The following is a 27,687-nucleotide window of genomic DNA, read 5'->3' as shown; positions in this document are numbered from 1 at the left end:
TTAATGAAATAAACACAGGTAACACAGGCGGGAATCCAAAAATCCAACATAAAAAATATAAAGCAAACCAGAACTATGGAGACATCTGGGGAAACAAAACACGAGGAGCCAGGGAGAGACGAGGAACGTAGACCACAGCATGGGAACACAGCAAAGACAAGGAACCAACAAAGCGTGAGGGCAGAGGGAGAGCATATATTACAGAGAGAGACAAAGGGAGGGCTAACGAGCAGACAAGGAGCAGGTGTGGGAGGAGACAACGAGGGAGCCAAGGGGAAAGGAACATACACACACAAGAGGGCAATAGAGGACAACAGAAAAACATGAGAACTAACATAAATCTACAAATTACAACAAAACTGGAATTAAACCAATAAAACTAGAAAACAAGGAGCAAAGTAAAGAACAACAGAACCAAGACCATGACACAGCTACAGATATATATACCACCCTGATTAATATTATGTAATCACCAGAGGTTTTACCTTCCACACATGTGGACATATAAGGGATACCTGCTGCTCTGGAAGCTTTTTTGTTGTTTACTTTGGTAAACAACTAAAGCTGTTGGTCTGTCACCTATATCTCTGGAACATCTATTCCCAGAGCCATTTGGCAAAACAGCACACACACACAAAACAAACAAACAAACAAAAAAACAAAACAAAGGAAAAGGAAGTTTTACTCGTCAATATGCATATACAGTAATGCTATTAACTATTTTTGGTTAACTAATACATATAATGTATATATAATGAGATTATTTTAACCCTCTGTAGACAAACAATGGTTCTTATCTGCAGATAAAATGCAAAGGACCTCAGAAATGCCATAAAAGAACAAGTGAACTATTTTGGTAGTTGATTAGATTGTTATTATAGATGTTAGGTGTGTGGCCAAGAAAACCGAATGAATTTATGATTCAAAGAAGTTTGATGCAAGCAGATCAATAAAGTTTTTTTAAGGAGGACAATTTTAAGAAAACGTAAAACATAAATATGTATTTCTGTATGCAGGTCCATACTCGCGCGCGCGCGTGTTCGTGGTGCGCATAGAGAGGGACGTGTCCGCAGCATCAGAGCTGTATCGCTTTAACGGGACGGCCGAGGTGTGACGTTGGGACGGGGACTCTGATCTCAGAAAGCGGGCTGCTGCAGCTGGACCGGAGGGAACCAGAACCACTGCAGGCTACAGACCAGTCCTCTCTGTTAATCTGAGGGAAGGCTCGTCTGTTTCTCGCCACCATGAGGGATTACACGGCCACTCCAAGCAGCGGAGGAGGCTGCATGCCTTGTTGCCAAGTTTGCGTCTTCTTCTTTACCGCATTCCTGCTCGTTGCAGAGAGGACGGCTGGTGAGTTCCTACCTGGGACCCCATCCTGCATCCCTCACCAGCTGCCTGTTTTTCTCCACTCAGGGTTCAGATGCTGGTTGTGTCGCTGCTGCAGGGATCCTCTGGTTCTGTTTGTGACCCGCAGGGATGTGAGATGTTGCAGCACATTAATGCATAATAATGACACAATGATTCCTTTTAGATTTCGAGTTTTAAACTCATTCCTACTTTAAAATCTGCTGTGTTGTCATGAATAATAGAGCCGCAGTAAGGTCTGCAGAGTGCGCCTCTTCCCTATTTTTAAACCGTGCATGTCATGATAACCTGTATGCTGACTCATGCCAGACTTTTTGCTGATTTTAAATCTAATATCTGAGAGGTCTGCGTGATGTTTGCTTAGACTGAATCCAAGGGGAGTCATGTTATATTTTAGCGCTCTTTTTTTCTCTGGCTGCCCCTGAATGGATGAGGGGATGGCCGTATACCCCGGGACTGGGCCTTGTTTGCCCGGACAGCCCGCCTGTTTGGCAGCTCAGAGGTTCAGATTACATGCATGGAGGAATGCGGTGAACTGCGGGAAAGGGATGCGGGGAAGCTTTAGCAGCGGATGACATGTTGGAGGAGGTCATTCAAACTCATGGATGTTTAGTAAAAAAACTGCTGTAGATTAGTCCTGACATGCATGATTATTCTATGGAAACACTGCAGAATATAGATTAGAATAGATTAGAATAGAATAGAATAGAATAGAATAGAATAGAAAATGCATTTATTGTCCCACAATGGGGGAATTTTACAGCAGGAAAAGGTTATAGTATAAGTGGTCACACAATTTGCACCTTAGAAAAGTGTATACAAATAACAGATAGGAAAATAAAACAAATAGAGTATTGCATTGTACAGTGTTTTTGCAATATAATACTTAAATAAATCTGTAAAAGCTGTGGACGTTTTTTTTTTACCGTAATGGATATGTGAAAAATAGCAGCAACACCAGAAATGTGCAAAAAAAAAATTATATCAAAGTATTGTTGTTTACATATTAACGTGCTGCTGCCTCTATGCCTGGAATCTACTTTTGAAGAGATTGTTTTCATTTTATTGGGATATTCCTGGTGTAAAAATGCGTGGTCCAACATTTATATACATTAATAACCAAATCAGAACTAGTCACATACTTTATGGGGTACTTAATTGGGAACTATATACACCATTTCCACCAAACTCCATCCTCTCTCTTGCATAATGTGCACACCTTTAATCATGCAGACAATTGCACACATTGATCATGCTGCAGAATTTGTATATTCACATCGTTTGCTAAATAAAAAGATGTTAGGATTGTTGTGGAGTCATTTTTATTTCTTGGATGTACTAATTTAGTCTGATCCTTTTGTCCTCACAAAATACAGACTCAGCATTGTTGGAAATCGAAGCACAGTGTTTGTTTGTTATGCTATATAAGTTTGTTATCTAATGATTAATTCATTGGGAATTAACTGCATGCATGATGTTTGGCTGCAGCAGAGGCACAATGAACACAAATGATCAAGAAAATTAAACAAGATTAAAAAAAATTAATCTGCTTTATGTTTATTTTTTGTCATTCATTCTATACCTTAGCTAAAGTAGCTACTACTATATTATTAGTTTTATTTTTCAGATCTGCCTCTGCTCATTATACATCAGATTTAGTAATTTTTTAAATAATTTTTTTGTATATTGCTGATATCTCATCTGATTTTCAGTTCTTTTCATTATATTATGACTCCCCTTGTTTATTGTTTATTGGCATTGTAGCAAAGGACGAATTTCATGAAGTTGATTGACTGTGCATATGACAACAAACATGAAAGCAAACTCACCACTTTTCAAATGTGAGCTATCATAGAGTAGTTGTTGGACATTATCCTGAGTACCCAGAAACTATCTACCGTACTCATGTTCCATCAGAGCTATTAGCTCTTTCACCATAATCAGACATCACAATAGGAAAGATCCTGCCCAGATGATGCATCAGAAACAAACAGCAAGAGAAATAGATTATTAAATTTTGTTTTTGCAGCTCTGGTAAAGAGAACAATGGAACATGTTAAAGCCTCTGTGCAACTGAAAAGATGTGACGCCAAAGTATGACTTGTAATAAAGATGTTTCTATGCCCAAAATGCCAGCTTAAGAAAAAAAATTTTAATGAGTTTTTTTCAGAGCTAATACTAAAAGGCATATCTGCTGTTGAAAGGAATGTAAAATCTATCATATTTCCTTATTTAAAAGGTGTAATATAAGATAAGGATGCTAATGCAATTTTGTGAGTACAGATATTTTCATGGCTACTTGACCTTGATAAAATAAAAGTTTTGCTTCAATTTTTCGGTTTTTGTAAATCAGTGTCTGTCTATTGAGGACTTGGAAAGACCCCATTAAACATGTATGACTGTTTATTAATGCTGGTTTTAATTAGTGTATGTTTCCTGTGTTTTTTCCAGTGATCTACTGCTTTGTGTATTACATTTGGATTGGCCACAACTACTGCTATGCTTACCTCGCTGGCTTCACTGCACTCTTCCTGCTCCCAGGTGATAACGTTATACTAAATATGACCTCAAGGAGTAAAACTTCATAAATCTGAACTTTCCATCCCCATGTGTATTTGCAGGTTGGGGTCCACAGTGGCTCAGTTATCTGTGGTATCGCTCAGATGGAAAAATCTCCAGGAAATCTCTAAGATGGACGCACATCTTACACCTGGGAATCTTCAAAAGGTGGGTAGACATTACATCTAATGTAAGGGGTACTGATTGACTTTTATTATGGTAACACATATTACAGGATAACCCTAATCTTAACTCTCTGTCTCCACCTGTTTATTGTTGACCATCCTCACAGGCTGTGGGAGTGCATGCGTCTACCAGAAGAGGATTTGTATGGAGAAATCATGCAGCAGGCGGATGTATCTGCATTACGGCTGTTCGAGGCCCTGGTGGTCACCCTCCCTGAGACGCTGCTCCAGACCTATGTGCTCATCTGCACTGATATAGGGGTCAGGTCTCCTGGTGAGCCCACAGACTGACAGTGAAGAGTAGAGAGTGAGATTATGGTGTAGTTAAACAAATCCAACCATCATTATCAAAATTTAAGGAATAAAAATTTTCTTTAAGTCGCATTAAAAAAAAAGTAAGTAACTAATATACACATAAATATTGCAGCTAAACCTAATCTTGATAAATGTTTTTGTTTGAGATGTGAATGCAAGTGGTGGTCTAGTGGTTAGAGCATAGAGCTTGGACTCCTGAGGTTCTGAGTTGGACCCCACTCCCACAGACTGCCACTCTGGGTCTCTAAACAAGACCCTAAATCCCACATTGCTCCCCGGGCACCCCACGATGGCAGCCCACTGCCATGGGATGGGTTAAATACAGAGGTACATTTCTCCAGTGTGAGATTAATAAAGTTCAATATGTATATATATATATTTTTTTTTTTATTACATTCTGGGGTGTTTGTGTTTATTTCCTGCAACAAACACAATGTGTCCAGTGCATGCTATAACATTTTCTCATTTTGTCCAATAATGATGAAAAACCTCAATTCTATAAGACAGACTAACACGAGTTAGTGCAAAACTGTAAAGTAAATGAAAAGGGGATTTAATATTTCCTGTTCATTCTGGACCTTTTATCTTGAATGCAAATATCCTTATAGCATGATGTTGCCACCACCATACTTTACTGTGAGGATGAAAAGTTGTTTAAAGTTTGATGATAGCCAAACTAAGACCTTAAAATGTTCCTACTTTCAGAGTTTGATAAAACTTTAGATGAGTTAAAAATAACAGTTTTAACAACAATCCCCTTCTAAACCTCTCAATCAGACATTCTCTAATTTTTAAAGCTTTAGCCTAAAATAAAAAGTCATTTTTATTTTTATCAAAGTTTTTTTTACCTGAATTCACTGACTGGCATCTTCAAAATGCTGTCAGGCACTAATATGCTAGGAAGGAGACACAAGACTAAAAACATTGGGGGACATTGTGATAAATGGATCTTTTTAAGCATTCTTACTCTGCCTTCAAAAGCCTTTTAATATCTAGTTGTATGATTCCAGTTTGCTAAAATACTCTCCTATCCTCCCATCTCCCTGCAGCCTCGGTGTGCTTTGCTGTGTGCTTGCTGTCTCTGGCCTGGGCGCTGGTTCTCTACGCCAGAGCATGCTCACTCATCAGGCCGGGACACTTGCAGATGACTCCAGCTGCAATGCTTTGTCGACTCCTGTGGCGGGTGGGCTTAATTCTATATGCCCGAACTCACCACAGTGATTTGTGTCGCTTTGAGTGTGAATATGCATTTTTTTGTGCACGCAGGTTGGCATGTTGGGGTCTAGGTTCGCGGTGCTTATGCTCTTCACACGTATCTTCAAGCAGTGGGTCCTGGGAGTCATTGGTAAGCCGAGACCTTATCTGGAAGCTGCTTAGTATTTCACAAAGTGTGTTGGCTGTGGGTCCCAACTTTTACTGGCTTTATGTCGCAGGTGTGCACTGGCTGGGTGCTACTTTCTGGATGGTGTCTCAGCAAACCGACATCATTCGTTCAACTGGTCGATGGAGACTTTTCAACCTCGTTCTGGGAGCTGTTTATGTCTTTCTCTTCCTGAACGTGAAATATGGTCCATCCAGATACCGCATGGCTGCATTTTACCTGGTACGTCTGTATCTGTCAGCACATCAGTCTTATGTGGAGCGCCTTGAAAAAGTGCCCATACGCTGAAGGCAGTTTATTGGGATTTTATACGACAGGTCAACATAAAGTATCACATAATATTGTGGAAGTAAAGGGATACATGGCTCTGATTAGCTTTGCAAAAAGATGTTTATAAAAAGAGGTACATTTGTATGCAGCCCCCTTTACTTTGATACTCTTCAATAAAACCCAATGCAACTGATTCCCCTCCACTGCCACTTATTGACAAATATGAGTTCAGTCCACCACCTTTAGTTTTCACTGAAGGTAAACCAGTGGTCGTGTTTAGTGTCATAAACACATGGATGTTGTAATTTACAAGAAGCTGGTTAGACATTAAAAACGTTTTATTGAACTCTGATATTATATAGATTAAATGTTGAATATTATAATCTCCAGAAAGGTTGTGTATTAAATAATAAGAATTATGATTATATATCCGAAGCGATTCTGGTCTGCCATCCGGCGTCTCAGGAGGGGGAAGCGGTGCAGCACCAACACTGTTTATAGTGGGGATGGTGTGCTGCTGACCTCGACTCGGGACGTTGTGGGTCGGTGGGCGGAATACTTCGAAGACCTCCTCAATCCCACCAACATGTCTTCCATTGAGGAAGCTGGGCCTGGGGACTCTGGACTGGGCTCTCCAATCTCTGTGGGCGAGGTCGCCGAGGTGGTTAAAAAGCTCCTCGGTGGCAGGGCCCCGGGGGTGGATGAGATCCGCCCGGAGTTCCTCAAGGTCCTGGATGTTGTAGGGTTGTGTTGGCTGACACGACTCTTCAACGTCGCATGGACATCGGGGGCAGTCCCCCTGGATTGGCAGACTGGGGTGGTGGTCCCCCTGTTCAAAAAGGGGGACCGGAGGGTGTGCTCCAATTACAGGGGAGTCACACTCTTAAGCCTCCCTGGCAAGGTCTATTCGGGGGTGCTGGAGAGGAGGGTCCGTTGGATAGTCGAACCTCGGATTCAGGAAGAGCAGTGTGGTTTCCGTCCTGGTCGTGGAACGCTGGACCAGCTCTACACCCTCAGCAGGGTCCTGGAGGGTGCATGGGAGTTCGCCCAACCAGTCTACATGTGCTTTGTGGACTTGGAGAAGGCGTTCGACTGTGTCCCTCGGGGGGCCCTGTGGGGGGTTCTCCGGGAATACGGGGTGCCGGGCCCTTTGATACGGGCTGTCAGGTCCCTGTATGACCGGTGTCAGAGTCTGGTCCGCATTGCCGGCAGTAAGTCGGGCTCATTTCCGGTGAGAGTTGGACTCCACCAGGGCTGCCCTTTGTCACCGATTCTGTTCATTACCTTCATGGACAGAATTTCTAGGCGCAGCCAAGGTGTTGAGGGGATCCGTTTTGGTGGCCTTAGGATTGCGTCTCTGCTTTTTGCAGATGATGTGGTCCTATTGGCTTCATCAGGTCGTGATCTGCAGCTCTCGCTGGATTGGTTCGCAGCCGAGTGTGAAGCGGCCGGGATGGGGATCAGTGCCTCCAAATCCGAGGCCATGGTCTTGAGCCGGAAAAGGGTAGAGTGCCTTCTCCGGGTCAGGGGGGGTGTCCTGCCCCAAGTGGAGGAGTTTAAGTATCTTGGGATCTTGTTCACGAATGAGGGAAGAAGGGAGCGGGAGATCAACAGGCGGATTGGTGCAGCGTCTGCCGTGAAGCAGGCGCTGTACCGGTCCGTCGTGGTGAAGAGAGAGCTGAGTCAAAAAGCGAAGCTCTCGATTTACCGGCCGATCTACGTTCCTACCCTCATCTATGGTCGGCCTCGGCAGATGGCCGCTCACACTGAGCCTGGTTCTGCTGGAGGTTTCTTCCTGTTAAAAGGGAGTTTTTCCTCTCCACTGTCGCTACAAGCATGCTTAGTGTGGGGGATTGTATTTGAGTCAATGCAATCAACTGGTTTTCCTTAGATAGAAAACTTTGTATCAATTTGACTGTATGATCTGGTTGAACTGTAAAGTGCCTTGAGATGACATGTGTTGTGAATTTGGATCTATGGTCATGAACTCTGGGTCATGACCGAAAGAACGAGATCGCGGATACAAGCGGCCGAAATGGGTTTCCTCCGTAGGGTGGCTGGGCTCTCCCTTAGAGATAGGGTGAGAAGCTCGGTCATCCGGGAGGGACTCGGAGTAGAGCCGCTGCTCCTCCACGTCGAGAGGAGCAAGTTGAGGTGGCTTGGGCATCTGTTTAGGATGCCTCCTGGACGCCTCCCTGGTGAGGTGTTCCGGGCACGTCCCACCGGGGGGAGGCCCCGGGGAAGACCCAGGACACGCTGGAGAGACTATGTTTCACGGCTGGCCTGGGAATGCCTTGGGGTTCCTCCTGAAGAGCTGGAAGAAGTGGCTGGGGAGAGGGAAGTCTGGGCCTCCCTTCTTAAGCTGCTGCCCCCGCGACCCGACCCCGGATAAGCGGAGGAAGATGGATGGATGGATGGATGGATGGATGGATGATTATATATCAAAAATAGACTATCAAGCCTACTTTACTACCAAGGTTTTAACTTTTCTATTTAAATCCACAGGTGATGTTTTTAGAGGACGCTCTTCTCCTTCTGGCCTCCTCCTGGCTGTTTGCTATGGTGTCCTGGGACACTGTGGCGATCCCAGCTGCCGTATTCTGCAGCTTCCTCATCGGTACGGCATGCAGCCACTGGATCTATTTAAAAAAAAATTAATGAAGATTAGACAAGTTTCTATTTGCCAGTGAATTACTTTTCCCTAAAATAAAAACAAAAGTTTTTTTCTTACAGTCTCCTTTGCTGATGATACTTTTCCTCTGCAGGGCTTATAGCACTGGTGCTGTACTACCGTTTCCTTCACCCCAAGTCTTTTGAGATCTTCCAGAGTATTCGCCACAGGGGGATTGGCGGAGCCTGCATGGAGCGTGGATCTGCGCTCTCACTTGAGGAGAAAGTCGAGCCCAATTTCCATCATCATACAACATTGTCTGGTTGGTGGTTGACAAGCCTATGCATGTTTATGTAACTCTCTTTCTATATGCTACCAGTTACATCAGGAATGATTTTAGGATAATACTACTGTTGCTCTTAGCAGTCGATTCCCTCCTATTTATCAGAAATATTTTCATTGTTTGAGCCCCTCCGGACCCTCAGATATTCTCTGATATCCTCAGATATTTATTTTCTTGATATGCCAACGGTCAAAAGTTAGACAGCCATACCTCCATTTGGTAAAGATGCAGTTTATTATGAAATGTTATCTTGCTGATTGAGATCAGGTGATCATGCTGATTTTTATTTTTTATTTATTTTTATTTTTTTATCATTCCCTCAAAAAATACCCTGCTTCTGGTCTTCATTGCCACATTCCAACCCTTTAAGCATCTTTTCTCATGATTTGGATGTTTTTCAATCTTTCTTTTATTTAGGAGGTGGGACCCTCATGGACCTCCCCATCCAATGGGAAGGCTGGAAGCATCACCACTGGCTGCTGATTCGATTGGCCCTTAAGACGGGGGACATTCCTAGGATCTGGTCAGCGTATGGGGAAGGGGGGCTGGCCGGACTCATGGGTCTCTCAGAGGAGATTCGTTCTCCTGTTTTACATCACGTACCCCAGGTTTATTTCTATTCATTTACAATTCTAATTAATATGTGCTGTATTTAAAGTTTTAAACATGTTTTTTTTTTTTGTTGCTATTTCTGATTTGGGGATGAAGATAAATATCCTCCATTCTAGGCAGGTGTGTTTTGTTTGAAAATAATGCAATAAGGGTTTTTGTATTACTGGTCAGGTTCCACCTCCTCGGCAGCGAGTTCCTCAGATCTCTCACCCAACTCCTCAGCCCGCCCCTCCAGCACCTCCACCACAGGTCACCCAGACTCCACAGGCAAGATCCTCTCTTAAAAGCCCTATAATGTACAAACGTAATTTAAATAATTGCAGCAAGTGAGGAGATAAATACAGAGGTTTAAGAAATTATATATAAATGTAAATCACTGGCAGAAGAAACTTGCTCATGGAGCTGCAACTTATATCCGTGTTGACTGCAGCCGCTTGCTTCAGGTAGTGTTGTTTCTGTAACACAGGTGAGACAAGTCGTCGAGCCACCTAAACCGGCTCATAGCAGCATTGTTGCCCGACCAGTAAGAAAAGCTCCTCCTGCAACTGTCCAGGACATGAGAATGCTTCCACAGATCATCCCATTTCAGGAGGTGATTCCTGAGGAATCAGCAGAGGAGGATTTAAGTGCCGCTCCATCAGAAGATAGAGGTAGGATACCTGGGAGAAAGAAAACATGTTATGAAACATTTGACCATGTGGGGGCAGTAGAAGAAAGCTGTAAATACTTCATCCTTTTTAAGGGGTGTTCAACACTGATCCTCTGGAGCGACTGTCCTTCATGTTTTAGGTTTATTAATGGCTCCACACATGTTAACTGTCCTCAGCTGAGCTTGCTGGCTGTTGAGGAGCTGGTAATGCAAATATTTGATTCAAATGTAGAGACTAACATTTGCAGGACAGGAGGTCCTATGGTCCAGGGCTAAACACCCATAGTCCTGTATGTTTTCCTCTCCAATAGAGTAATTAAATTACTCCTTAAAAAGGATGATTGCATACAAGAAATCAGCTGATAAATGGGCTTATCTGTTGATGTAAAATACCTTCTAAAAGTATTAACTAATTCTATTATAAATCTAATAAACTGTGGTGTGCATTTTTATTCAGCCCCCTTTACTCCGATGCCCCCTAAATTACACTATTTGAAACCAAAATATTCACCTGCTGTAGTTCAGCCTCTAAATTGATAAAGTCGTTCAGGGAAGAATGTTTGAAGAGGTTAAAAAAGGCTTAGGGTAGAAACTTAAATGCCAAGCTTTAACCCTGTACAGGGAAAGCCTTATTAGTTTATTAGCTCTATTTTCACGGCAACTCTTTCTGTAAGGGCAAGTGACAAAAACTTAAGGTGTAAAGATTTATGATGTTTAAAGGTTTAAGCATCATACAGAGCACAGTTCAGTCTATCATTTGAAATAAGGAATATTGCACTGTGAGGGAGGGTCCTGAATTCAGTACTTTATAGGTACTGACTGAATTTTATCAGTTAATATTCCCACAAAATCAAACATTTCCATGTTTCAGTGCCTACACATCGCTGTGACACAGAGGGAATGGAAGAGTGGATGATTTTCTATGATGGACATGAAATATTCAGTGATGGCAGCAGCAACAATAAAGATGCAAGTGAGATAACCGCATCACCATCTCTGTCTGCTCCAGATAAATAAGCATAGTGTTTAAGATGATGTAAGAATTGTTATGGAAATGTAGTTACCAAAGGAGTAAGATGCTGTTTCAGTACAGAAAGAGAAGATCGACCTCTTCTTAGTAAATTTTATCCAAGGCAAACGGCATTCAGGACTCAGTTTGCTGCAAGATTAGCGAATATTCCATAAAGTTATTAGACCTCCCAGCAGAACATTGATGAGAAACAGATGTATTGAGGTGAAAATGAAAATAACTTTAACAGGCATCTCCTTCTAGGAACCAGGCAGTAAAAACAAATCCTTATCTTAAATGAACAAGACAACAGTTCTGGTGGAATTACTCACCTTCATACAAAATGCAAGGCCACTGAAGAAAAGCATACAGGTTCTTCTGCTAATTAATTGAATATATGGTAATGCACACAATTTCCCTCAACAGCATGGTAAGGAAAACAGGTCCAGTTGAATACTGACACCAGTTCCCAGATAAAGGGTAACGGCATCATATTGGTTTAAATGTAAATAATAGCCTATATATAGCTGCTGATCTTCCACTTGAACTGATAGGCCAGGCGAGGTTAAATATATATGCATAATGGCCAAAGGTGCTCTGGTACCTCTGGAGGAGCTGTGATGACCAATGGCTCAAGTGAGAGAATCTGTTGACATGGTAGAAAAAAGAATAATTTTGATCTTCATGCTTTGCTCTGTAGGTGAAGGTGATGATGACTTCCAGAGCGCTGCTTACGGCTCACCGTCGCTTTCATCTCCTCAACACGCTGGAAGCCTCCGTCACATTGACAGCAACGCTGCGTCTCTGACGGAAGCGTCATCTTCTGTGGGATCTCTGGACATTAAGACACCTGGCTGGTCACCTGAGCGCCGCTCTCCCTTGTTGTTGGCTTCTCCTGAGAAGAAAGCAGGGACCCCCGGTGAATCCAACACTACTCTATATTTCAGTGCAGATGCGCCTTCGCCGTCCAGTGGGAGCTACTTGGGCTGGGGCTCAGAGCTCTCGCCCATCTCCTCCTACAGAAGACCCTACCGGATCAGAGAAGCCCGCTTTGTCACATCCACCCCACGTCTGGAGGCTCAAGGTGAAGCTGACAGCTCTGGTCCTGCTCCAGTGGTTATAATTCCTGCCACTCCTGGCACAACACCCGGTACTACACCAGGTGGCAGCCCCGGGGCCAACACTCCTGCAGCGTCCACTCCTCTCGCTTCTACACCTGCAGCATCCACTCCTGGTGCTGCTACACCTGGTACTCCACTCACTCCAGTCATCTCCCACGCTCGTAAACAGTTAGTGCAGTATGTGGACTACAGAGAGAATTTAGTCTAAAGTAAAGTAAAGGGAAATCTAAACTTTCCAACTTAGCCGTTGAGTATATAAAAGCAGTTGTGTATTTACTAACTTGTTGGAGATCTTTTTAGGTCATCGTGGAGCACATCTTTAAATCATTTATCCTGTTTAGTATTTTGTTCAGACAAATAACATAAATGAAAGTAGGATTGTGAAGCGACAGATATTCAAACATCTGGATGTTTGAATATCTGTCAAATCTGTGTAGATTTGTTAGAGTCAACTGATTTGGGATAATGTCATCACACTTACATTTTGCTGCTGGTCGGAATATACGAAGATGAGGGTTGAAACGTGAGGAGGCCTAATAAAGATGCATCTCATTAAATTACAATATCATCAAAAAGATCATTTAACTCACTAATTCCAATCAAAAAGGGAAATTTATATATTATATTGATTCATCCACAAAAAGACTAAAATACATTATGTTAAAAGATATGGATTAGAGTTGTTAAGCCGAACTTTTTTTTCTTGTAAAATTTGAAAAAGTAATAAAAATCTGAAAAGAGTTTTGATGAAGAAAAATGAGCCCGTTCAAACCAATGTTGTTTTACAGTATAGGGATCTGGCTGAGCTTCTTCTAAAATACTTTTTCCTTCCACGTAACTTTCTTTTAGATGCATATTTAGATGCAGAACTCCAGCCAACTGCTTAGGAAATAACCTTTTGTAGCTTACCATTTTGGTAAACGATGTCAGTGACTGGAAAACCTCTTCTACACATTGTTTAGGCCCTAACATAACATTTATGTTTTTGGAAAAACTTTTTTTATATTATGTAATATGTAATATTTTAGGAACTTAATTTGCTTTTGTTTATATTTAGCTTTTTTATGACCTATAAGCTACATAGGTAAAGCTTCCATCCATCCATCCATCCATCCATCCATCCATCCATCCATCCATCCATCCATCCATCCATCCATCCATCCATCCATCCATCCATCCATCCATCCATGTTTTATTTATACCCTCAGGCGCAGCAAAGAAGCTCAAAACAGTAATGTTCTTGTTTACCTTATACACTGAAATACTTCTCATGGTTGTTGTTACCCACTTATGTGGCTGCTGTGCAATGTTTACAGACTACCCTATGGTCAGCATGTGTATTTCTTTATCAAGGAACCATAAGTAATATACAGCAATAGTGTAACACATAAGCCTTTTATTTATTTTGTTTCAGCAAATTCTCAAAGTATAGGAGAGAATACCAAAGCCACTTATCTGAGTAAGAATGATGTGATTTCACAAGGCTGTTTGTCCAAGACTTGGTACACAGTAGATCAGTGGACTGTAACTTCAGAAGTAAATTTCCAAAATATCATCTAAAACTAGAGCAATTAACTTGTGTCCCTGCAGAACAACAATGTAAGGAATTCATGACACCAACTGTTAACATTCAAATATTTGTGGTTTGACTTTTCCACTGAGGAGATTCCAGTGCTTAACCAGGGCTGTTGCTCTTAACTTCATTTATTCTGTTTTTCTGTAACGTCTCACAGTACAGAGACAATTTAACCACACAAGTAAACAACCTTTACCTCAGTATCCCAGCAAATAGTTGCTCTAATATCGCTACCTTAGTTTGTTCACATTGGTATTGGCTGATGTTGTCCTTGTTCAACATAGCAGTATCACTACAATAAGTTCATTTTGTCAAATATTGGGTATCAGCCATAACAGAAATATTAAAATCAGGTATGGATATTAGCTTAAGATGTTTCCTATTAAAGCATCCCCGTTTAAGAGCACCTAATACATCTGCACTAAGAGCTCCAAAGAGCAGGAGTTATTAACAGCTGTTAATGAACATTTTGTTAAAACTGAAAGAACATATGAGACGAACAATGCCAAAGAACTGAATTAGAAATAAGGTTTATGGATTCAGTCCACTGAACTACTTAAAATTGCTCAATGGTTGATCTTGAAATAAGTTGCAGTAAAAAGTCGGCTTTTGTTATCTTTTTGCTAATCTAGAATGTTGTGTTTGTGCATTTTTATTTATTTATTTTTTTTTTTGCGTTTTGCCTTAAATCTGACTTAGAACCTGAAACAATCTTCAGCGTTTTCCACACAGTGCTCAGGACTTTTTAACTGGCTGCTGGTCCTCCTTGATCCTGCGCTTTGCTCCTAATAGCAGTATACTGAAGCCGAGTCGTTTATTCTGCATTAGGATGAGAATGGGGGAAAACACAAAAACTAGATCTCACTGGTAAATCGAGGACCAGTTAAACACTGCCACCAGTTTGGTGGGAAAAGACCCGACAGAAACAGCAACAACTGCCAAATGTAGATACTGTTTTTTATCTCTTCTAACATTTTGAAAATAAAATGCTTCAAAGGACTTCACACTTGAATAATAGAAGCATCTTGATCCTACCTTCAGGAACCACTAATCTGGACCATTGAACATAAAAAAAACGACCGTTTAGAAGCAAAATGTACAAAAAATAATAAATTGAGGGAGAGCTTCAGACTGTCGCCTGATTGTTTTCTGTAATTATTGCCATTTCATATTATTTTACGTTCTTTCTTGTAAAATAAATAACTGCAACACATTGTTTTCATTCCAAACTAATGCTCTGCTGGATGGAAGTAGATATACCAGTCATGCATTTGTTTTCCATTTATATAATATACAGTCTTATGTTTAATCAAGGCAAACTAAAAGAAGAAAATGTCAAAGGCAATATGGCAACGATAAGCAACAGGAAAATGGCAACTATGACCTCATCATGGGAAAAGAGGAGAGAAATAAAGATGTGACCTAAAGAGAACATAACCATGATTATTTTAAGTATAAACAAAGACAATAGAGTAAACACTAAAAAAAATATTTTTAGACCAGATAAAAACAGTAGTTAATAGACAAGGTAGAGTCAAAATGTCATAACTGATGTGTACTGAATGGGTTTATCTGCATATGACCATGGAATAACATGGTCATCACAGAATGAGTTGAAATTATGATAATTTGTCTTCCATGTCGTCGATTTTAAAGGCACTGTGATGTTTTAACAGGCATGAAATAAATCAGTGTTTTGAAGCTGTGAAATAAGAGGTCTTTCAATATTCTTTAATAGGCTTACCTTCTATTAAAGTCATGAAAGCACAGAGGTAAAGGAAGACACTGAGAGCTGAAGCCAACACACCTTCATTACGTGTGGTCAAATCTAATCCATTAGCAACTGCTGCACTGCATGGTACTGACACACAGACAGAGAGTTTTGCTTTCTGAAAGACAGAACCTTTTAAATATATACACATAGCTGTAGTAATTGCGTGCTAAACCATATGTGTATGTCTCAGCAATAAGGAGGCTTGTGCACTGATGATAAAAAGAATGCACACGCTTATGCTTTAGTCTCTAGAAGTGCTTTAGCTTGTAAAAACTACACTCAGCCGCTACACCTGCCTGCTTTGCCTTCTCTATTTAAGTTTAAGCTTTTTTTATGAATGTAATTTACAATGTTTTTCTTTTTTATTTGATTTAATACTCTTTTAGGGGAAAAAAGTTTGTGTTGGATGTTATTGTTAAGAGCTTAGGAAAAAAAAGCATATTTGTTGGCATCTTTGATGCTAAAACAGTTGTGTTTTTTTTAACAAGTATCACTATATGTGTGCAAGGCTTTACACAAGACCCCTGAACTGACCTGTAAAGTATGTTATTGATGTGACAGAAATAAAGACATTTATCATGACTCAAGCAAAGTATTTCTGTTGTAGTTCTTTGATTTATTTCTTCACAGAACTCAAAGTATTATTTTAAACAGCCATAGTGAGTTTTACAATGTTTTCCCAGTTGCTAAGGGTTTTTTCTAAACTTTATTTGTAACAGTTTTTAAAGAACAGATTAATGCAGTTGCAAAATGTTAAGAAAAAAAAAAAAAGTTGATCAAATGTATAGTTACTTCCATCTTGAATTAGCCAGACGTATGAATTATTTGGAGTTTAACTGAAAGTTCCTGCAGGCCAGAAAGTCAGATCAAAACTTACAGTGAATTGAACAATATAACAGTTTAGTTGAGCAAGCACTCAGCTTTTCCTGGATTTTTTTGTTAGAAGGAAGAATGCATTAAAAGGTAGAGGCATGTTTTGATGTGATCCTTCCCCAGAGCCGAACTCTGTCCTCCGCTGACTCAGCAGCAGCCTCCTTCCTGTTCAGAACTTCTCAGTTCTGCTGCTCCCTCTTATCTTGCTTGCCCGGGGTTAAGAAAACATCTTCAGTGGACAAATCCCTGCCAACCTGAGCTTCAGTGGGGAGCTCATCTCCATCCATAAGCCAAAAATCCCTCTATTGTACATCTTGGTGGATCTCTGTTTAGCGGCTATTAACTAAACCTATGTCCCTCATTTTTCTCTTTGCCAACTTGGATGCCCATCCAGACCTCAACAAATATTTCCTCAATAATATTCACAAACTGTTTTTCTGTTGCTTTTTTTGTTTTCTGTTTCAGAGCTTTTAGCTTAGCACTATGACAGTTACAAGTGCACAAAGAGATTTAGGATTCATTTCATGATACTGCTTTGCAATATTTAGTGCAAATTCACCAGCGTCTGTCGTTACCAACACCTGGCACACCTGTTGAGGGCTTGACTAGCCACCGGACAAACAGGGCTGTGCCTGATAGACTGACACACACATGCAATCCAAAAATTTGTTCTGAATTATTTAATTGCATTTATTTATTATTTGATAATAAATCATTGTTATAACATGATTAAGTGATAATTATAGATGCATGTGATGATAATGGGATACTATCTAGTAATTATGAGATAGCTAAATTGTTTAATTATAGCCCTTAGCTCCTGTTCTTTCCCTTTTCAAAGGTAAGGACTCTATCTTTGGTAGGAAAAGGAAACTCTGGACTAAGACACTGGTGACAAACTTAAATCCTTAAATCCAAATGTAATCACACGGTGAAAACAAATGATGCTGGTCAAACTGAGACTTCTAAACTGAGTCTTCTAAGACAAAAAAACCCTGCAAAAAAATTGTAGATAACAGCCAAAGCTCACCATTACAGAAAACAAAAAGATGGGTAATACAGTGGCATGTGTCGTGCCACTATCTATCTATCTATCTATCTATCTATCTATCTATCTATCTATCTATCTATCTATCTATCTATCTATCTATCTATCTATCTATCTATCTATCTATCTATCTATCTATCTATCTATCTATCTATCTATCTATCTATCTATCTATCTATCTATCTATCTATCTATCTATCTATCTATCTATCTATCTATCTATCTATCTATCTATCTATCTATCTATCTATCTATCTATCTATCTATCTATCTATCTATCTATCTATCTATCTATCTATCTATCTATCTATCTATCTATCTATCTATCTATCTATCTATCTAGTATGTTTAAGTACTCGGAGTCGAGAAAAATGTGATTATATAGAGCATGCTTGAAATTAAATCACCACGAGCCACACTCCATACCAGTAGGTGGCGCTAACGTGTAGCCCAAAGTTTACCTTTCCGACTTTATATAAACTCCTTAAGAAGAAGAAAAGTGGCGTCATCATCATGCGCGTCCAGCACCACGAGTATTGCAAAAACAAATTTACTCGAAGGGTCATGATGCGGCTCAATGTCACTGAGTTTTGCTGTCAATCTCAGATACGCAGGGATGCTTTAACTATTTAATTGATTAGAATAAAAAATATTAAACAGCCTGCAGAAAGGTAAGTTATTTATTATATGACAACGCCGGAATTTCCTTAAGCGCTGGATAGTAATGTTCGTGCACAGCTAGCCAGGTTAGCTAATTTAGCAGAGTGTTAAAGTTAATAAACTGTTCGCCCATTAAACTAAAAGCTATACGTTTGACTTTGCGCGTTTATTACAGTCATCATGTTGGATTAAGATAACGTCTTGAATGTAAGGTACAAGTGTTATAACAGCTATGATTTTATTAACCTTAGATTATTTGTCTTAAGTCCCCTATATATTGAAGGGATGAAAATTGATACTGTATCTAGCTGGTTAATACTTAAGAGAGATTCTATGGCAAAGTAGATCTTGAAAAGAGTGATAGTATAAGACTTTAATCTTTTTATTTTATTTTTTAGATATATTCCATGTAAGGTTTCCCCCATCTCATCCATCGTGATTCATGTCTACTGATTCACCATGGCCACCCAGATTTGTAGAGTCCTGGAGCTGATGCTGCGCTCTTCTTGTTGCACAATCAATAGAAGTAGATCATGTTTACGTAAGGCAGTGCTGGTCCCAACAACCTGTGTCCCTGGGGGTCATATTCTACTTAGAAGGGCTTATAGCCTTGACTCTTGTGGCCCTGGTCGGCCCTCGCTGGGACCCAGTTCACATCAGGGTCGTTCAGAGAGGATCTCCCCTTCCTCAGCGCTGGTACACAGAAACCTGTCTGCTGCAGCGGTACAGGTTGGTAAAACTGATGGATTCAATAGATTTAAAGACGTTGATTACATTTTCTTGGTTAATCCTGATTTGAACATATTCTTTTGAATACACATCAATGATTTTTTTTTTCTTTATTATTGTGGCACTTTTTAGTAAAACAGAAATGTTAAATAAATTAATATATAAATGAATTATAACATTATCCCTGTTAATGCATCAAAGTATGTGCTCCAATATTCTCATAGATGGAAAGTGGCAAAAGATTTTAGTTGTAATCTTTTTCATGGATATTTAAGAAATATTAATTTGTGCTATAGGACAACAATGAAGATAACTATTTTAATTAAACTTTGTTTAATATATGTCTGGTTGATGACGGTGTGTGCATGCATCCTTTTTGGCAGGGCCAATGTCGTCCTCTGTGCCAGTATGACTATCTGGATCTTGGAGAGGTAGAGGAAAATGTTCGCCGTGCACAGGCTTGTAAGAAAATGAGACACTTTATAGTTAAACCAGACCTAGCCAACGTGGTTGCACAGCATCTGGGTCCTGACCTGCAGAACGCCAAAACTGTTATTTTTGATTGCAATCCAGGTTAGTAAACTTAGATCTACATTTTAAAATGTTCTTCAAACTTTGTGCAACATTTATTGCTAAGTCTGTTTATGCATGTCCTGTTTTTTTAGGTCCTGGAGTGTTGACGAGAGCATTGCTTAATGCTGGAGCTCAGAGAGTTGTTGCTCTCGAGGGAGACAGGGCCTTCCTACACGATCTCCAGGTAAAAAGCTTTCTCTGAGGTTTTTTTTTTATTTCTTTTGAAGGTAGGATTATTAATTTTGGATTTATGTTTCAGGAATTGGAGGGCCGCCTTGATGGTCAGCTAGAGGTGGTTCACTGCGACTATTTTAGGCTTGACCCCATCGGCAGTGGCAATGTGAAGCCTCCCACCATGTTTACTGATAAATTGTTCACTGACCTGGGAATATCAGAGGCTGCTTGGACTGATGGTGAGGAAGAATAAAGTTGCATAACCACCAAAGTTTTCTACTATAGTTCCATATCCATTAAACAAGAATTCCTTTTTACTTTACTATCCTTGACCTGACGATACCTAAAACACTATTTTAGGCAGTTTAGATTTTTTTTTTTTTTTTGTGCAAAAAAAAACAAACAAGAAAACAAACAAATGTAAAGCTTTTGAGACATTTAAAGGGTGTTAATTAATGTGTTTATTTGTGCACCTCTGCAGACATCCCTGTGAAGGTGGTGGGAATCCTGCCCCAGCGGAACGAGCGTGGCATGCTGCTGAAGATGGTTTATGCTCTGTTCGAGCGATTGTCTGTCTACAGATATGGAAGAATAGAGCTCAACCTCTTCATCAGTGAGAGGGAGTACAAGGTAGATAATAATGATATAAAGTATTTTAACTAGAATTAAATAGTGGATTAAACATATGAACAAAAGCAAATAATTATCACATTTGTCGCTGATATAAACCAAACATTTCTATTTTGTGGTACTGATTTTAGTTTATCTGGTGTTAACTGATCTAATGATGTGTAAACCTTGTTAATCCATCAGAAACTGGTGTCACGTCCGGGGGACATGATGTACTACAGAGCCTTTGGTGTTCTCTGGCAGATGGCTTGTGACGTTGAACTTTTGCACAAGGTACAAGCAAGTTTGTGAAATGTGCTACCATAATCATCATGTCTCCTAAATGTCTGTGACTTTGCAAAATATTATATTGCTGTCGCTCCATCAACCTAGTTGTTAAGTTAATACGCTGTTGGTTTTTAAAAAAAATTCCAGCAGTAATATGCTGTCAGTAGGCATTATGGAATTGGCTCTTGCTACATTATTTTAAATTAATTTACTTTTACTTAAACAGGGAGTCTCATTTGTATTAGGATCTATTTTATAAAGCAGCCTTGCCAAGGTAGCAGCTATAAATTAGAAGCTGCAATATAAATAATCACCTAATAAAATGCAATAAAAGATTAAAATTTTGTAGAAACTTGATGACTTCTAAACAAAAACAGTGACTTTTCACTTTCACTTCATATTATAAAAATCCAGTATGGATAAAGATTTTTATAATTTCATGGACTCAGTGCATATTTGGCGGATGTGGTTTTACCAAAGTTGTTTTAATGCGCTGTGGTTTGCTGTATCCATCAATAAGTCTAGGAGGGGCCAGGATGGGATGGAAACTTTTGAGTAGTTTTGGAACTTCAAATTTTCAAATCCTTGGATGAACTTTTATACTAGTAACCGACTCATGTCTGCAGCACATCATCAGCTCAAATAGGGGAACATTAGTTCGCCTTTCAATCCTCAACCTCTTTTCTCTGTGTGCAGGAGCCCTGGGAGTCATTTATTGTGTCTTCAAGGCAGAGTGTACCTAGCTCCAAGGGCAGGGTAACGGAGCAACTCCATTAACAGCAGTGATATAAGAATGTCTAAGAGGTTTTTATGCTACATCTGGCCTTTTTCTCCCCCAGCTTCCAAATGACCACCTGTGCCTGGTCCGCCTACGTCCACGGGCTGACCTCTTCTCCGCAGGCCTCACCCCCTCAAATGCCTCCACTCTGCTGATGATGGTCAAACAGTGTTTAGCAAAAAGGAAGGTCAAACTCGTCGACAGGCTCAAGTAAGCCGGTTTGCATTAACCAAAGCTATCACACTAATTATACATGTAGTTTCAAAACAGAGTTCTGTGATGGTAATTAGAAGACTCAGCAAATGCTTCCCTGTTACAGTAAAACAAGCTGCTCCACTTGAAAAATCTGTTCTTTCATCTTTTTTTCTGTGCCTCTTATTTGTTGCCTTTTGATGTTTTTAGTCTGTGGTCACCTGATAGTGGCAGCAAGCTGGTGTCAGAGCTGGGCTTGCCTGAGGACATCCTGACTGGCAACGTGTATCCAGAGGAGTATCTTCGGCTTTTCCAGCTGATGGACAAGAGTCAGGAGTTCACACAGAGCTGGCTTTATGAAGAGATACTGGAGAACACACAGAGGGAAGGCTGGGGCTAAAATAGGACAAAGATGGGACACTTTCAAACCGACTGAACTCAAACACAGCAGGACGTCCAGATGTGTACGAAACAAACTGAACTTTAATATATGTTTGAGTACAACTGATGTGCTGATTAAGGAAGGTAATATGTATGTTTAGCCATACAAGTGTAACAAATGATTCATGGGTTTATCATAAATAGCTCTGTTACTGAAACTGATTAAATGTTTGTGTGGGTTTGTGAAGACCAATTAAGGTATGCTTTACATGACTTTTTTTTAAATCATGTTGCTGTGACTTCATAGTTTGGACAGAGGCACCCTTCATACATCACTGAAACATCAGGATATGCAAATGATCTCATAACTCCACAATGCTTCTCTGGATAACACAGTCCCAGTTCTGTTCAGTCAGTAATCCGCAGTAGCAGCTTTACTACCTTCCTACATCATGGCGTGAAGTGAACCTGTTGTTTGGGGAGAGAAGCAATGCAGTAGTACGTTTTACAACATAACAAAGTCTGTATTGTATTTTCATATTTCCATGGGTCACCAATTATGTAAAATGTAATGCTTTATGAAATGTTTAACCTGTTATTTAATTTAAAAACAGACATTTTTTACATTTAACCCAGGTTTTAATGGTCCTCTGCCTGATGATACATTAAAGCATTTCTTTGCTTTCCTGGTAATAATAAAAAGAAAATTTGATGATTCGAGCTTTGTACACTTTTTTTCTTTGTATCCCCCCCCCCCCCCCCCCAAACGATCAAATTTAAAATAAACACAAAGCGGTGTTTGGGTTAGACAGCCAAAATGCCATCTCTCTTTGCATACATGATGGTGGCAGCATGATGCCATGGTGATAATTATCTCCAGCAGGGGCAGAAGGTTGAGGGTCAAATATGTAGCTAGTTATAAGAGTTTGGAAATCTTTGTTCAGCAGGAAAGTTCGGGCACAGTTAAAGACCAGACATAAACCCAACTTTGATCCAACACTGTAGATGTGAAAGCTCATTTGTGGAAAATCTATTCTAATCTGAATGATTCTGAACCTTGAAAAGAATTACCGGTAGTTAAATTCTCAGTCTCAACTAGAGGTGGAATGAGTACCAAAAAAAATGTACTCGAGTAGCAGCACTATTTGGTAAAAGGCTGCCCAACAACTGAGTAACGATCAACAACATATAACATCTGGTGTAATATTTGAAAATGATGTAAATTCATACAACATATAAAGTTCTATGCAATTTTTGGTGTTTCAAATACAGAAAAATCTATATAGACATTGATTACAGAATAGCAATTTCAGATGGAAGAAATATTTCTAAATATCTTTGAATAGACCTGTTATAAAACAATGTTTACATTACATATATATATGTATATATATGTATGTATATAAATACATATGTGTGTATGTATATATATATATATACATATACACACACACATACATATATATATATAGGTTAGAATAGGGTAAATTACTTCCAGTAGGAAATTGCACTATACTGTTCACTGTTTTTCGCTCCACCTCTAAATAACATGGCAGAGTCAGCAGAACAAAAAATGTAGGCTACACCAATGATGCTGGAGTATAAAAACGAAGTCTTAAACATATTTAGGTGTGTTTGTCTGGTACTTTTGTGTTTAAAACAAACTGGTTGAATGAATGAATTAATGAATGAATAGGAATTTATTTCAGACAATTTGACAAACAATAAACATTAATAAATGAATCAATCAAATACACACAAAAGAGACTAGTTAACATCAAACCAGACACCAATTTCCAAACTAATTAAATTCATCTGAACATAAATGGAAACAAAACCCTTAACCAAATAAATCTGTTGTTATACACAGCCAGAGAAATGACACGATTAATGTAAATAGTCTGAAAAGGGGTTTGAAGAAGTAAAACTTATTTTTCCATACCCCCTCTCCCTCTAATTGCACTTAAATTAACTCAGTACACACATAACCTTCCTGTTTAACTTGTTTTTTATCCAATAATCACACACTATCTATCTACACTACCGTTCAAAAGTTTGGGGTCACCCGAAACCATTTTGTGTTTTCCCAAAAAGTCTCACTTTTCACCCTCACTTCCAGAAGCAGCTCCCACAAGATGGATTGGTTGGATGGGCACTTCTTGCGTACCATACGGTCAAGCTGCTCCCACAAAAGTTCAATGGGGTTCAGATCTGGTGTCTGCGCTGGCCACTCCATTACCGATATAAATACCAGCTGCCTGCTTCTGCTCTAAATAGTTCTTGCACAATTTGGAGGTGTGTTTAGGGTCATTGTCCTGTTGTAGGATGAAATTGGCTCCAATCAAGCGCTGTCCACTGGGTATGTCATGGCATTGCAAAATGGAGTGTTAGCCTTCCTTATTCAGAACCCCTTTTACCCTGTACAAATCTCTCACCTTACCAGCACCAAAGCAACCCCAGACCATCACATTACCTCCACCATGCTTAACAGATGGCGTCAGGCATTCTTCCAGCATCTTTTCATTTGTTCGTCTCACAAACGTTCTTCTTTGTGATCCAAACACCTCAAACTTGGATTTGTCCGTCCACATCACTTTTTTCCAGTCTTCCTCTGTCCAATGTGTGTGTCCTTTTGCTCATCTTAATCTTTTTTCTTTTATTGGCCAGTCTCAGATATGGCTTTTTCTTTGCCACTCTGCCCTGAAGCCCAGAATCCCGCAGCCGCCTCTTCACTGTAGATGTTGACACTGGTGTTTGGCGGGTACTATTTAATGAAGATGCCAGTTGGGGACCTGTGAGGCGTCTGTTTCTAGAACTAGAGACTCTAATGTACTTATCTTCTTGCTCAGTTGTGCAACGCGGCCTCCCACTTCTTTGTCTACTCTGGGTAGAGCCTGTTTGTGCTGTCCTCTGAAGGGAGTAGTACACACCGTTGTAGGAAATCTTCAATTTCTTAGCAATTTCTCGCACGGAATAGCCTTCATTTCTAAGAACAAGAATAGACTGTCGAGTTTCAGATGAAAGTTCTCTTTTTCTGGCCATTTTGGCTACTTCCACACTGCAGCCTGAACTGACCCAAATCCGATTTTATTGCCCATATGCGACCTGGATCTAAAATTTTTATGCCAGTCTGAAAAACACATATAAGATTTTTTCCAATCCGACCCAGGCCACTTGCCTATGTGGTCCTGAATCCAATCTTTTCAAGTGTGACCTGTGTGTGAACGACAAGGATGGTTTCCAACCTGAACGCCATTAATACCCGACAAAGGTCACTATTCTGCGTCTTGCTACGCAGAACCGGCAAAACAAACAATAAAAATAGCAGATGATGATGCGTAGAGCAGTAGTGTTTAATTGAAAAGATTGTGTTTTCATTGTTGGAAAAGACCGCTAGATGCGCGCCGCCCTCCCATCCATGTTTACTTCCGGGAAAAAAAAAGCACGCTGGCCTGTGATGTCATTGCGTCCTCTACTGCGCATGCGGGACACTTGCGTTGTATGACTGCAGTTTAAGCTGCAGTCTGTAACATTGAGGAGAGAGCAGACTTCAACTGAAAATTTGAAGAAAAACAGGTTTCACGCCACTCCCCCACCCTCTCTGCTTCACTCAAGCTCCACCCCTCTCACAGCACCTGCGCGGCTACCGCATGCCACCAGAGGGGGGGGGGGGGGGGGGGGGGGGGGGGGGGGGGATTCAGCGTGTGTGAGCTGTGATTGACACTCCATCAGACGCTCCTCTGGCTGTGATTGGTTGTTTTGACTCGTCCCGAATTATTCTTTCCAGATTGAAATACAGGCAGTAGGCGGGTACCAATTGAAGCAGTTTTTTCACAGGTTACATATCACATGTACTGCTGTCTGGGCATAGGGACAGTTTTAGCCAATATGACAAAAAAGGGATTTTTAAAAACTTACAGACTTCAGCTTTTACACAGGAGATCACATACAAGTCGCATATATTTGGAAATATGAACAGCAACGCAAAAAAAGGCCTGTAGTGTGAACGTAGCCTTTGAGCGTTTAATTGACCCCACAAATGTGATGCTCCAGAAACTCAATCTGCTCAAAGGAAGGTCAGTTTTGTAGCTTCTGTAACGAGCTAAACTGTTTTCAGAGGTGTGAACATAATTGCTCAAGGGTTTTCTAATCCTCAATTAGCCTTCTGAGCCAATGAGCAAACACATTGTACCATTAGAACACTGGAGTAATAATTGCTGGAAATGGGCCTCTATATACCTATGTAGATATTACACCAAAAACCAAACATTTGCAGCTAGAATAGTCATTAGCAATGTATAGAGTGTATTTCTTTAAAGTTAACACTAGTTTAAAGATATCTTCATTGAAAAGTACAGTGCTTTTCCTTAAAAAATAAGGACATTTCAATGTGACCCCAAACTTTTGAACGGTAGTGTATAGATATAGATATACTGTGTATATGTAAATATATACACAATTTATATATATATATATATATATATATATATATATATATATATATATATATATATATGAATGAAAAGGTTTGGGCACACCTATTAATCTGAATTATTTTCATTTCTAAATATTTGGGTGTTTGCAACAGCTATTTCAGTTTGATATATCTAGTAACTGATGGACACAGTAATATTTCAGTATTGAATTGAGGTTTATTGGACAAACAGAAAATATGCAATATGCATTAAAACAAAACTTGACTGGTGCAAAAATTTGGGTACCCTAATCATTTTATTGATTTGAATTTCTTTTCACTGACAAAAATGAAACACAAAATTGGGTTTGGTAACTTTATTAAGATTTGAACATCATACCCAGGTTTATGAAATCTGTTTGAAGATTGTCTGAAGATTATATAATATATAATCTTCAGTGTTAATCTACATACATTTATGTAAACAAACACACCTACACAAACACATCAGGCCGAAATACACATTTACACCCTTGTGCAATTTGTTTTTCAGTAAGTGAAATTATGAGTAGAGTAGCGAGAAATGTTTACTCCAGTAAGACTAATGATACTTAAACATATTCTTGCACAAGTAAAAATAACAGTTAAAGTGAAACAAAATGTAAATGTGAATTAATATAAGTAGCTAGAACCAACCTCTGGTTTTAAGAGATACAAACCTACCTCGGCACAAACTGCAGCAAAATAAAAGGTATTATTTATAAATATCTACTATTCCACTTAATAGTTAAGCGGTTTGTTGGGCTGTTATATTAAACAACAATAAATAACTTATGTGGCTGTAAAGTAGGAACAAGGCGCGATTGCATGTGGATGGTCGTTTGGTGCATGGCGCGTGTTTTGAAGCTGCTTATGGAGAAATGTCTTGGGCCGTGAGTAGTGAGGAAACAGGAAGCGATTCTTGTGGGATGGAAGAGGGAAATAGTGACAATGAAGGTTGGAAGATAGCAACATCAAAAAATGAGAAAAAGCGGAAAAAACAGAGATCAGTTCAAGGGGAATCTAGTTCAGAACAATCCAGTGATGATCATTCCATACATTCCACAGCACAACAAAATGAATTCAAAGTCATATTCAAAGTCGTTAATCAGGCAGACTCTTTTACAAATTGGAATCCGGTTCACTTAACAAAAAC

At 39.8% G+C, this 27,687-nt stretch overlaps 2 protein-coding genes across 2 annotated transcripts; both read left to right on the top strand.

The window, feature by feature from the left end:
* The first annotated feature begins 1,026 nt into the window (after window positions 1-1,026).
* LOC119789639 (XK-related protein 5-like) lies at window positions 1,027-16,360 on the top strand. Its single transcript, XM_038294615.1, has 13 exons — window positions 1,027-1,353; window positions 3,820-3,909; window positions 3,990-4,095; window positions 4,220-4,386; window positions 5,477-5,610; window positions 5,694-5,772; window positions 5,861-6,030; window positions 8,584-8,695; window positions 8,844-9,011; window positions 9,450-9,640; window positions 9,816-9,911; window positions 10,111-10,294; window positions 12,003-16,360. Exons 1-13 carry the CDS (start codon window positions 1,245-1,247, stop codon window positions 12,629-12,631), a joined length of 2,235 nt encoding a protein of 744 aa, XP_038150543.1. The 5' UTR covers window positions 1,027-1,244; the 3' UTR covers window positions 12,632-16,360.
* Window positions 16,361-18,199: 1,839 nt separating this feature from the next.
* Window positions 18,200-22,640, top strand: tfb2m (transcription factor B2, mitochondrial). Its single transcript, XM_038294644.1, has 10 exons — window positions 18,200-18,365; window positions 18,753-19,083; window positions 19,467-19,656; window positions 19,749-19,840; window positions 19,916-20,069; window positions 20,312-20,460; window positions 20,644-20,733; window positions 21,424-21,483; window positions 21,567-21,715; window positions 21,908-22,640. The coding sequence occupies exons 2-10, from the start codon at window positions 18,814-18,816 to the stop codon at window positions 22,095-22,097; spliced, it is 1,344 nt and encodes a 447-aa protein (XP_038150572.1). The 5' UTR covers window positions 18,200-18,365; window positions 18,753-18,813; the 3' UTR covers window positions 22,098-22,640.
* The last annotated feature ends 5,047 nt before the right edge of the window (window positions 22,641-27,687 follow it).

The sequence above is a fragment of the Cyprinodon tularosa genome, unplaced genomic scaffold (assembly GCF_016077235.1).
Source record: "Cyprinodon tularosa strain WSP-4 unplaced genomic scaffold, ASM1607723v1 ctg342, whole genome shotgun sequence".
Taxonomy (NCBI): domain Eukaryota; kingdom Metazoa; phylum Chordata; class Actinopteri; order Cyprinodontiformes; family Cyprinodontidae; genus Cyprinodon; species Cyprinodon tularosa.
Note: the sequence above shows the minus strand (reverse complement) of the source record. Positions and strands in the feature narration are given on the sequence as shown.